The sequence below is a fragment of the Pristis pectinata genome, chromosome 28 (assembly GCF_009764475.1).
Source record: "Pristis pectinata isolate sPriPec2 chromosome 28, sPriPec2.1.pri, whole genome shotgun sequence".
NCBI classification, from domain to species: Eukaryota; Metazoa; Chordata; class Chondrichthyes; order Rhinopristiformes; family Pristidae; genus Pristis; species Pristis pectinata.
Window position 1 is genome coordinate 3,454,438 of NC_067432.1, and position 13,064 is coordinate 3,467,501.

The following is a 13,064-nucleotide window of genomic DNA, read 5'->3' on the forward strand; positions in this document are numbered from 1 at the left end:
AACAATATAAACTAAACAAAAACATTTTTTAAAAGAAAACAAACAACAAAAAAAAAGAAAAAAAACTGGGCTAAAATTTCTCAGTAGAAACAGAGCAATATTATGTCGTCAAGTCCGTTCTTCCAAGTTGGAAATTTATTGAAAGGGGATCTATATCATGTGAAAATATTGAATAAATGGGCTCCAAACTTCCTCAAATTTAAGTGAAGGATCAACAGTAGCACTCCTAATTTTTTCTAAGTTTAAACATGATATAGTTTGAGAGAACCATTGAAAAGTAGTCGGGGGTATTGGATCCTTCCACTTAAGCAAAATGGATCGTTTGGCCATTAATGTAACAAAAGCAATCACACGGTTAGCGGAAGCAGATAAATGGCCAGACTCTATCCTTGGTCATCCAAAAATTGCGGTAATAGGATGAGGTTGTAAATCAATCTTCAATACGTTTGAAATAATGTTAAAAATGTCTTTCCAATATTTTTCCAGAAGAGAACAGGACCAAAACATATGTGTCAAAGAAGCCACATTCGATTTACATCTCTCACATATAGGATTTATATGGTTATAAAAATGAGCTAGCTTATCTTTGGACATATGGGTCCTGTGGACTACCTTAAACTATCAATGAGTGTCTGGCACACATTGAAGATGTATTAACTAAATGAGGAATTTTCTTCCAAGTCTCTATAGGTAGAGATGTCTGGAGTTCACTCTCCCATTCATTCTTAATTTTGTCTAATGATTCTAGACGTATTTTCATAATTAAATCGTAAATATTGCTATCAAGCCCTTCTGATAAGGATTAACCTTCCACTTTTCTATCATTCATATGTCTATCTGACTCTTAAATGTCCCTAATGTATCTTCCTCCACAACCTCTGCAGGCAGTGCGTTCCACACACCCACCAATCTCTGTGCAAAAAACTTGCCTCTGACATCCCCCCATACCTTTCTCCAATCACCTTAAAATTATGCCCCCTCGTGTGATCCACTGTCGCCCTGGCTATTCAGTTCTTGAACCAGCCGGCACAACACTAATCACTACAGTTTAGCAACACTGTGACCACTTTGATCACTTTACACTAAAATGGACTTTGTTTTTTTGTTCTAATTGTGTTCTTTCTTGTAAAAATTGTGTATAATTTATGTTTAATTTATGTTTTTCTTGTGAATGCTGCTTATCTGATGCTATGTGCCTGTGATGCTGCTGCAAGTAACTTTTTCATTGCACCTGTGCACACATGGACTCGTGCAGATGACAATAAACTCAACTTTGACTTTGAAACAGAGAAAATTTCTGAAGGACTTGACAGCGTAGATGCAGAGTTAATGTTTCCCCTTGCTGGGGTGTCTAGAACCAAGTATTGCAGTCTCAAAATAAGTGGTCAGCCAATCAATGTACATGAGGAAAAATTTCTTCTCCCAGTGGTTAATGAATCTTTAGAGCTCTCTACCCATTCAGTCAATGAGTGTGTTTAAGACACAGATCAATAAATATTTAAATATTAAGGGAATCAAGGGACATGGGGTTAGTGAAGCAAAGTGGTGCTGAGGTAAAAGATCAGCTCTCTGCTTCTATTTATTATGTACGTTGGGATTGATAGAGAATTAAATAGGATTGATGTTCCATTGGAGGGGATTGGTGTGATACTAATTGGATCAGAATGGTATTAGATGGGATTAGTATGATTACTAAGTTCTAAATGCTCCAAGACACCCATCATTAAACGTAAACCACCTGAACCTCTTGAAGAAAATTAGGTTGCAGAATCAGTTCTGAATATTGAGTCCAATTTTGAAACAGCAGGTCCACGTACAATTGTATTCGATGGGACCCAATGCTTCTATGTTGTTTGTTGTCAATAGGGAGGAAAGGGGTGTTCCACAATTATCTTACTTTACAGGCTTCTTGGATTTAATGGCTGCTAAGACTCCTGTAAAATGTATATAAAGAAATTCCCTCCCCCATTTCCTGAACATTTCCCAGTCCAAAATCAAAGTACAGCTGACATTGGAAATACCAGCTTTCTACCTGACATTGTATTTTTTGGACTATTGTTTAACTCACTGGCACTTCTTCGGGAATGCCCACCTGAAGAATTCTGCTCTTCCGCCCACAGGGAGTCAGTTAAGTACTTTAATTTGCTCACCTTCATGTTTCGGATTACCTTCTTGTCTCTGGTGTGGCTTCTTTTAAAATTTACTTTTACGACTGAATCTTCTGAGACTCCCTCTGGTTCAGATTTAATCCATGCGGCTTCCAGCTTTGCATTTCAGATCCGCTCCTGATTATAGACACAGAATCATAGAATCCTACAGCACAGAAACAGGCCCTTCAGCCCAACCGGTCCATGCTGACCAAGATGCCCCATCTAAGCGGGTCCCATTTGCCTGCGTTTAATCCTCTACACCTGTCTTATCCACATATCTCCAAGTAACATTTCCAAGAAATTCTGCATTCTTTAAGCTCTTATTCCTGTGCTGAGGAAAGTTTATTGACCTGAAACATTGCCTCTGTTTCTTTCTCCGTAGATGTTGCCGGGTCTGTTGAGTGCTTCCACCAATTTCTGTTTTCACTTAAAGTTCTCAAGCCTCTTTTAAATGGAAGGGATTTTAGAGTTTCCTCTGGGTAAAACTGAGTCAATAATTAGTCCGTGCCGAGGTTGAAACCACTGGAATGCAGTGATAATCCCCAGAGATCCATTGTTCTCCAGGGAAATGGTTCCAATCTTCCAGCCATGGGGCAAAATTCAACTCAACGAGTTGACGGAACTCTGGCACTTCCTCTGAATCTTGTTCGTTCTCTCTCTAGTGTCTTCATATCTAGTTTATTAGATGAAAACTGGAACCTTGCACAGCACCTTCTAACATGAATGATTGAGGACGATGTTCTTCAATTCCCCTTCTACATTGCATCAACTGGAAACATCACACTTTGTTGCTTGTGTCTCATCAGATGGGGAAAAGCATAAAATGGTTGGAAGATTCACAGTAGTTATTTCCATTCTCTTCACCTTTCTTATCAGTTGACAGGGGATGGTTTTGGAGACTTCCACAGTGGTGGTAGAAAGCTGGTCTACACGGGGTTCATAACCATTTCTCTCCAGAAGAGAGACTACCTGCTGTCTGTCCTGGTGAATAAAAGAGAATGTAAGATGGTGGAGGAGGATCTCACAACGGTGGCAGAAGTTGATGGGGTTGGGAGAGGGAGATGGGGGTGGGGGCAGAGTGGGAGGGCCCCACAAACCCACCTGGCATAAATATCCCACTGGACATTAGCTCGGAATTCAAAGCCAGACCTCTGGCGTTGACTCACTGAGGCTGCCCAGGGCAGTCTTCAAACCCTTCCCTCTCTAACCTAGAGGCCAGGTGGCTCCCCTAACCTAGAATCTGACAAACTGCCATGCTTTATATTGCTATAAAATCCACCCACCCTCCCAATACTCTCCGATATAGATTTATCTTTAATAGAAGGCCAACATAAACAGACGGAGTCTCACAATTATTTAAAATGATTTGTTAGTCATATTACTGTGGAAGCAGATAGTATTTGCAATCTTCCTTCAAACTAGCTGCTAACCATGTACATTTATCTTTCTGAAAATGAACCATTATATGTCCTTAATTACTCTATATTGTATTTACGCTGCAAGAACATCAACAGATAAGTTTCATAAAAATATAGTAAAATCAATGCAGTAATATATTCATAATATTCCAATAATTGAAATACCAGAGCCTTAAAGCAGTCCCAATGGACCTAAATGTTCAAGACATCAGCCACAAGCATCCAGTAGGAGGTGAATGCAAGGTATAGGCTGGTCCAGCCCAGTAAGTACAGTCAAGATCGATAGATGTTGTACCACAGGGGACTTGGAGATTATGAGGAACAGGCAAAGTGGAGTTGAGACCGCAGATCAGATCTTATTCAACACTGGGGAAGGTTCAAGGGGCGGTATGACCAGCTCCCGTTCTGAATTCTTCCCTTCTTAATCTTATCCTGTTGAAATAATCTGAGTGTTTATAAATGGGAGTAAACAGTCATGGTCCGTCCTGCTAATGAAGGAGACATAATCCAGCTGCCTGGAACTCATCCCCAGAAGTACTGCAAAGTACATGGACATGGCTTTAGGGTGAAAGGGGAAAGGTTTAGGGGGAACATTAGGGGGAACTTCTTCACTCAAAGAGTGGTGGGAGTGTGGAACAGGCTGCCATCTGATGTGGTAAAAGTGGGCTCACTCTTAAGTTTTAAGAATAAATTGGATAGATACATGGACGGGAGAGGTCTGGAGGGTTATGGACTGGGTGCAGGTAAATGGGACTAGTGGAATAAAGTTTCAGCACAGACTAGAATGGCCGAATGGCCTGTTTTCTGTGCTGTAGTATTCTATGGTTCTATGGTTCTATTATTTTGGCTGTTCTCATCTTCTTACATTTGACCCAAGCCTGGATAGAAAGCAAAAACGAACAGCCAGATTTCTGAGGGTGGGTTAACTCCTTCTTAATCATCTTGCATCCTGTGTTATTCACCAGGACTGACACCAAGTGGTCCCAATGTTGGGGAGAAATAGTTGTGAGCTCTGTTGACCAGCCTCCTACCACCAGCACAGTCATCCTCCCAGATGGTTAAACTGAAACAAAAGCTGAGTGGGGAAGGTACAACACAAAGGACTGGTGGGTCTGTCTGAAGGACAGCTCACCAATAACCAAGATAGATAGACAGAGAAACCACACCACCAAATTATCGCAAGAATTGTTCCCACCAGGACCTGACAGCCTGCAAGAAGCAATGAAGAAGTGCAGAACACGTATCCAATCAGTGAAGAGAGCATGACACACATGGTCAATCAACAGCCCACGCTGGTGGACAATGGGGACAAAGGGCTGGGGTGGGGGAGGTGTGGACATCCTAAAAATAAAACAAAACTGCAGATGCTGGAAATCCAAAATAAAAACAGAAAGTGCTACAAACACTCAGTGGGTCAGGCAGCATCTGTGGAGGGAGAAGCAGAGTTCACGTTTCAGGGCCGAGACCCTTCTAACAGCACTACCTCCGAGCTGCAGTCAGCCAAAATCAGAAAACGGTCTCTAGCCCAGACTGACGATCAGAGGAACATTCACGTTCAGCAACTATCAGCTAAGCTGGAGATCTGTGAGAAGTTCAAGTGATCTGAAAAGTAGAACAGTTTTAAATGATTTATAAATAAAAATAAAAAACTGCAGATGCTGGAAATCTGAAATAAATACTTGCTGAAATGTCTCCAGCATTTTCTGTTGATATTGTAGATGATTTGCTGTCAATGATATTTGCAGGATCCTGAAATACAGTTATTTGATTACAGGCTCCTGGTTGTCTGTCCTGTAAGTTGCAACGTCAAACTTCCAGGAGAGACAGAAGGGTTGGAAAGACTCTGGACCTGAACCACCCAAGGAAAGCCATCAATCACTTTGACAGCTCAAACTGGTGTTTCTCCTCAAACATTTGTTTTAAAACAGTGACATTCTTATACTATCACTTTTTCTTTGACCACTGTCAACCAAAATGAAAAATAAATTCCTGGAACCAATTATCTTAAAACAACATTTCTCCATCAGACTTTACTGGAATGGACCCTGATGAATTATCTTTTGCTCTACTTGTGTTATTAATGCTGCTGCTGAAGTTTATACTATTTTGCTATCAGTAAGTTCCATCTTCTACTACATATGATAACACATCTCTAAAGTAAAATTAAAACTGAAATTATTGGAAATGCTAAAAAGCATCTGTGGAGAGAGAAAAACAGAGTGAACATTTTGAATGATGCATCAGATGGTCTAAAATAGAAGGTCGTAAAAGGTAGTTCTTGTTAACATGTACTTTTTTTCAATTTTGTTCTCTTTAATATGTATTTAAACATTACAGCTTGTCAGTTGCGGATATGTGGCAGTCTCTGCAGCTGTTCCAAGATTATTGGTTTCCGAGGGTATATAACAAGCATATTATTAGAAATCTTCCAACCTTGTCCATGCCTGTCTGACAGTAATTACATTTCTTTTTCTCCCCTCTTTGTGTTTTCCTTTGATTCAATCACTGCATCCCCCAGTCTCCTCCAGTGTTTAATTCTCACAGTCCAGGTGACTACAGGTTCAGCTGTGGCTCCCTCTTGCCGCTGACCCAGAGCTGTAGCCTCATCGTTCCAAATCAGCAGCTTGGCAGCTCAATATCATTTCTACTTTTATCTCTTTTACTTATTTTTCCATTTCCTTTCAGGGCTCCTGTGTAATGGAAAGAAAACAAAACTGTACTTTCTGCAGTGCTCTTCAGGGACACAGGATGACCTGAAGCATCTTACGGTCAAAGAAATAGTCTTTGCATGTGGTCACTGTTAGACAAAATAGCAGTTGATTTTCATGTAAAAGGCGCCCCAGAAAAACCATGTGATAGGTCAGTAATATTCTTAGTGGAATTAGTTGATGGTTAGGATAATGAAGTGAACTGCCTGTTCTTCTGGATAGCACAGTGATCTTTCCCCAAGAGAACAGTTTGAACCTTTACCCGGGAGGGCGGATTGGGCTTTGGTTTAGTGATCAAACATTTGGAATTGGAATTGGAATTAGTTTATTATCATCATATATACCGAGGTACAGTGAAAAGCTTGTCTTTCATACCATTCATATAGATCAATTCATTACACAGCGCACTTAGTACAATAACAGAATACAGAATAAAGTGTAACAGCTACAGGGAATGTGCAGTGCAGATAGACAATAAAGTGTAAGGTCATAACGAGGTAGATTATGAGGTCAAGAGTCCATTTTATCGTATATGGGAACCATTCAACAGTCTTATAACAGCAGGATAGAAGCTGTCCTTGAGCCTGGTGGTACGTGCTTTCAGGCTTTTGTATCTTCTGCCCGAAGGGAGAGGGGAGAAGAGAGAATGTCCAGGGTGGGTGGGGTCTTTGATTATGCTGGCTGCTTTACTGAGTCCATGGAGAGGAGACTGGTTTCCATGATGTGCTGAGTTGTGTCCACAGCACTCTGCAGTTTCTTGCAGTCATGGGCAGAGCAGTTGCTGTACCAAGCCACGATGCATCCAGATAGGATGCTTTCTATGGTGCATCGATACTGATTGGTGAGGGTCAATGGGGACATGCCATTTAGCCTGAGGAAGTAGAGGCACTGGTGAGCTTTCTTGGCCGTGGTGTCTATCTGGTTGGACCAGCACAGGCTATTGGTGATGTTCACTCCTTGGAACTTGAAGCTCTCAACCCTCTTGTCCTCAGCACTGTTGATGTAGACAGGAGCATGTGCACACCCCCCTTCCTGAAGTCAATGACCAGCTCTTTTGTTTTACTGATACTTAGGGAAAGGTTGTTGTCATGACACCACGTCACTAAGTTCTTTATCTCCTTCCTGCACTCCGACTCATCGTTATTTGAGATACAGCCCACTACAGTGCAAACTTGTAGATGGAGTTAGAGCAGAATCTGGCCACGCAGTCATGAGTGTATAGGGAGTGCAGGGCTGAGGACGCAGCCTTGTGGGGCACCAGTGTTGAGAATAAACATAGAACAGTACTTTCATAAGTGTGCTATTGTACTGGAGTATCTGCTATTATTTGTACTCAAGCTGCTGGTGTGAGGCTATGAGGCAACAACTCTTTGATTCAAAAGGCAAGAGTGAGCCACATAAGATATTTCAGTTCAATGTAAAAGTTGCAGCTAAGAAGTTCAGGCAGTCTGTTTGTCAATGCTAAATTACAGGTTGTCCTCTTGTACAAGAATACAGCTTTGAGAATGAGAGTGACTGAGAAAGTAGAACAAATAATTTGTGTGGAATTGAGGTGGGAGAAGATAGAAAGAAAAATCTGTTTCCAAACCGTGCCAATTAAATTTGTACTCTTATGCATATTTTCTGAACTTCAGAATCAGGTTTATTATCACTGACTTATATGACATGAAATGTGTTGTTTTGCAGCAGCAGTACGGTGCAAGACATAAAAATTACTATAAATTACAAAAACAGATAAATGGTGCAGAATCAAAAGGTATAGCGAGGTAATGATCATGAGTTCATGGACCATTCAAGAATCTGATGGTGGAGGGGAAGAAGCTGTTCCTGAATCATTGAGTGTGAGTCTTCAGACTCCTGTACCTCCTCCCCAATGGTAGTAATGAGAAGAGGGCATATCCCGGGTTGTGAGAGTCCTTAGTGATGGATGCCACCTTCTTGAGACACCGCCTCTTGAAGATGTCCTCAATGGTGGGGATGGTTGTGTCCGTGATGGAGTCTACAACCCTCTGCAGCCTCTTTCAATCCTGAACATTGGAGCCTCCATACCAGACAGTGATGCAACCAGTCAGAATGCTCTCCACTGTACATCTGTAGAAATTTGCAAAAGTCTGTGGTGACATACCAAATCTCCTCAATTACAACTTGGACAATTATTTGATTAATTGGATGTGGGTGTCTCTAATAAATATCTTAAATCAATAGAGAGTTAGGGATACTGAGACTACAAGTGGAGGAATAACAAGCAATGCCAGAAGCAAATGCCTTCAAGTCATGAACCAACTTAATGGATTGAATTAGAGAAGTAAAACGATATTACCAGGATTGGAAAATTTTAGCTATTAGGAAAACATTACGTACAAAAACAGAAGATGCTGGAAACACTCAACAGGTCAGGCAGTGCTTGTGGAGAGAGAAAAACAGAGTTAATGTTTCAGGTCTGACACCCTTTGTCAGAACAAATATTGGATAGGATAGGGTTGTTTTCTGTGGAAGAGAGGAGCCCGAGCAGAGAGATGTATAAAATTATGTTGCACCTCGACAGAATATATAGTAATATATGTATGGAGGCTCCAATGCACAGGATCACAAGAGGCTGCAGAGGGTTGAAGTCTCAGCCAGCTCCATCATGGGTACAATGCTCCACCCTATCGAGGACATCTTCCAGAGGCGGTGCCTCAAGAAGGCGGCATCCATCACTAAGGACCCTCACCATCCAGGACATGCCCTCTTCTTATTAGTACCATCAGGGAGGAGGTACAGGAGCCTGAAGACCCACACTCAATGATTCAAGTATATAGGAGAGATGGGGTGAAATTTCACCAGGTGGATGATGGGGGTCAGGGAGTCACCACCAGAAAGGGTGGTAGAGGCAGAAATCCTCGCCACTTTCAATGTGCCTGGATATGTATTTGAACAGCTGTGAACTGCAAGCTGTGGACCTTTTGGAAAGGATGTTAAGCTGAAACCTTGGTTATCCTTGCAAGTTAAAATAAAAACAGCCCACTATTTGAAAGAAGAAAGAGGAAGATATCCTGGCCAATACTTAGCCCAGAGCCAACTCTAAAGAAAAGCAGATTGCCTGGGCATTATCTATTTGCTGCTTGTGGCAGCTTGTTGTGCACACATTGGCTGTCTGGCCTCTCAAGTGTGAAAGAGACCACCCTTCAGAAGTGCTGCATAGGCTGTAAGGTGCCCCGAGGTCCTGAGTTCAGGAGAAGATGCTACAGAATTGTGAGTGCTCCCTTTTTTCCAATATTTCTCAAATGTATTGCAGGGCAGAGGACATGAAAACATGGAAATTGTTGGAATTCAAGAGAAGCAGAGCAATCCAGTTCACATCCCATCCAGGCTATAACAAGATGCAATGATAGAGGAGTTGTGGACTAATTATCTCAATGATACTAAATATATCAACCAGCCAGTTCATTAGATCCAGACTTGAGCTGTAAACCTTTGGAGTTACGAATCCAAGATCTCTGATGTCATGGTGGTGGCAGAGTTGTAGAACAACCTGTCCACGCCGACCACAGTGCCCACATACCCCTCGTCTACTCAAGTCATTCACACAGCCTGGCTCCATCTCTGCTCGTCAACCCCTCCTCACCTCGATCCACCTATCAGCTGTCAACTCCTGCCTCACCCCTCCCGCTCCCCTCTTTATACCGGCCATCTCCCCTCTACACTCTCAGTCCTGATGCAAGGTCTCGACCCGAAACGTCGACTATCCCTCTGCCTCCACAGATGCTGCCTGACCCGCTGGGTTCCTCCAGCAGCTCGGTTTTTGTTTTATTCACACGGTCTCCCTGTGTATGAGGAGCTGAAATTCTGCCGGTTGTCCTTGTTGCTCCACGCATTGCTTCAGGTTTGGACACTTGAACAACGTCAGACGTCTGTCCCGAACCCCTACCGTGAATATTCCAACCTCCAAACCACTCGCAAACCCTTACAAGGCACTGATTCAACCGACGCGCAGCACTGAAGTCTCCTCCGTTCCCGGAGAATGCTCAGCAAGACGGGATCCGAGCTTCCGCGCTGAAGCAGGTAGACACCCACAGATTATTTTACATTCGCCGCTGGAGCAGCGTGTGAACAAAACACACCAAATCCGCGAGAAAACAAAAGAAAACCTAACCTGAAACTTGAATGTATGAACTTGAAACGCCGATAAGTGGGACTAGCTTAGATGGGCATCTTGGTCAACATGGACAGGTTGGGCCGAAGGGCCTGTTTCCGTGCTATAAGACTCTATAACTACGAGGCTTTGATCAGTACTGAACATACTGAACATTAGCTTAATTATGTTTTACTGGAATATAATGGAACAATAATTCCCCAAGATGAGATAATATGTTCAGCTCCAAAGGAAAACATCCTCGGGGATCTATAAGGAAATTTATTGCGGATTTGTACTCCCTACCGTGATGATTATTGCAGGATTACGATGATGGCAATTAGGTTAGCCGATCTGAATTGTCACCGGCGTCGAGGTACCGTTTGCGAAATCCCCGCCCGTCACGTATTGGTCGTGTTCCAAATGTGCTCAAGCGCTGGACACCGAGACTAGATTCCGGTTACGCATGAAGCTCACCTTTCCTGTTTACCGCAGTGTTAAGAAAACAAGAAGTTGAAGTTAAATGCACCTTGGGGATTTAAGGAAAATTCCCCTCGGTGTGGGTTCGGTGGGGCAAGACGCACATCGACAAACTGGGAAAATGTGACTTATTTATTTGAGCAAAGGAATTTCCTGCATTCGGGCGGGGGTGACGGTGGCTGTGTCTGCGGTGAGTGCCCCATGCGAGAAGCATCACCGCCCCGCTCCCGTGTCATTTTACCCGGACACAAGGCAGTGGAACAGCTCGGGACCTCCTGAAACACAAGGACCCTTCTTCACTCTACCTCCTGCTCTCGTTCTGAAACACTCCCACATTGATTAACTATCTTTCCAAACTAATCAGGTGCAAATAAAAGCATTGCATGCATAAACATCGAGGTGTTTGTTTCTGAATTTGCAAACGTCTCTTCTCTGCCCCCGACCCCAGGATCTTCAGCACCCTGGACAGCAGCAGAGCGCATGAGTCGGGGGCAAATGCCCCTCCCTCGAGCTCCTGCCGCCTGATTGACGTATCCGAGGACCGGTTGCTGTCCAGAATCGTCCAAGGGAAGGCCAATAGGAGCGTGGAAAGGGCGGGCCGTCCAGGTTGGCTTGATTCAAACCGGAGATCCGTCTTGTCTTCAGAGGACTGGAGAAGCGACCGCCGTCCAGGTGCCTCCGTGACCCTGTGGCGAGGTCTGGGGCAGAGCTGCACCTTGGACAGCCGGCTGCAATTGCAAAAAAAAGTTTATTCTGGGTACTTTGTTATCTGAGTTTGCTTGGCGCCGGGGCTGAGTTGTGCTATGATCTCATTAGTAAGTCTGGTGCCACTCGAATGCAGCAAGTTGGGAGAGATGGATGACTTGACGCTGAACGCTACCGTGTGGATTTACAACTCTACCCTGATGTCTGGAGCCCAGAACTGCAGCCTGTACGAGATGGAGCTTCACGGAGACGGCTCCCCCGCCTTGAGAATCATCATCTCCATCACCTACTCGATGGTTTGCGCCGTCGGTCTGGTGGGAAACTTGCTGGTCCTTCTCCTGATGAAGGCGAAGCCAGGACGCAGCAAATCCACCATCTGCGTCTTCATTCTCAACCTGGCAGTGACCGACTTCCAGTTCGTCCTGACCCTGCCGTTCTGGGCGGTGGACACGGCTCTGGACTTCAGCTGGCCCTTTGGAGATGCCATGTGTAAGATCATCCAGTCAGTGACCGTCATGAACATGTACGCGGGAGTTTTCTTCCTGACTGCCATGGGCATAGCCCGTTACTGGTCGGTGGCATCGGCTCTGAAGACCAGGTGTAACCGGCTGTCCTGTTCGGTCAAGTGGATCAGCGTCCTACTATGGGCCGCCGCTGGCCTGGCCACGCTGCCCACGGCTGTCTTCTCCACTGTCAGCACCACTGCTGGCGAGAAACTGTGTCTGCTGGACTTCCCGGACGATGGACAATACTGGCTGGCTCTCTACCACATCCAGAAGATCATCCTGGCCTTTATCCTGCCCATGGTCACCCTGTCCGTCTGTTACCTGCTCCTTCTCAGGTTCCTGAGGAAACAACACATCGGCAGCCACAATCCCCGGAGAAAGTCCCGAGTAACCAGGTCCATCACCATCATTATGCTTTCCTTCTTCCTCTGCTGGCTACCCAATCACATGATAACATTTTGGGGAGTCCTGGTCAAACTCAACGTCATACCTTGGGACAAGACATACTACTCCATGCAAACCTACGCTTTCCCAGTCACCGTGTGCTTGGCACACACGAACAGCTGCCTGAACCCAGTGCTGTACTGCTTAATGAGGAGAGAGTTCAGGAAATCCATGAAAGAGATCTTCTGGAAGATCTCCACGCCGGCTTTGACACATAAGGTTGCAATACGACCCTTCTGCAGCCCCGTAAGTCGGGAACCCACACACGTCCAGGCCGGAATCCCCCTGAACATTATTGAGAGCGCTCACCACAGCCGAGATTCCGACTCCAACAGTAGAGGTGAAAATGGTCCCTCCAACTGCACCTCCGAGCCGAAGACCAATTAACCAGCTGCCTTGGGAGCCTGGTAGAGGACTTCATCACAACAAGTCACTACTGGATAAAACCGATGTAGGATAACCATTTAGAACGAATGGGATTAATGCTGTGAATGCCCAACACAAGAACATTTGAGGATTGACTGCAAAACCGGCATGGT

General features: G+C 44.2%; 1 protein-coding gene across 1 annotated transcript; it reads left to right on the forward strand.

Annotated features, from left to right (window-relative positions):
- Positions 1-11,724: 11,724 nt before the first annotated feature.
- On the forward strand, positions 11,725-12,912 carry rxfp3.3a3 (relaxin family peptide receptor 3.3a3). Its single transcript, XM_052040257.1, has one exon. The coding sequence runs from the start codon at positions 11,725-11,727 to the stop codon at positions 12,910-12,912; it is 1,188 nt and encodes a 395-aa protein (XP_051896217.1).
- Positions 12,913-13,064: the final 152 nt, after the last annotated feature.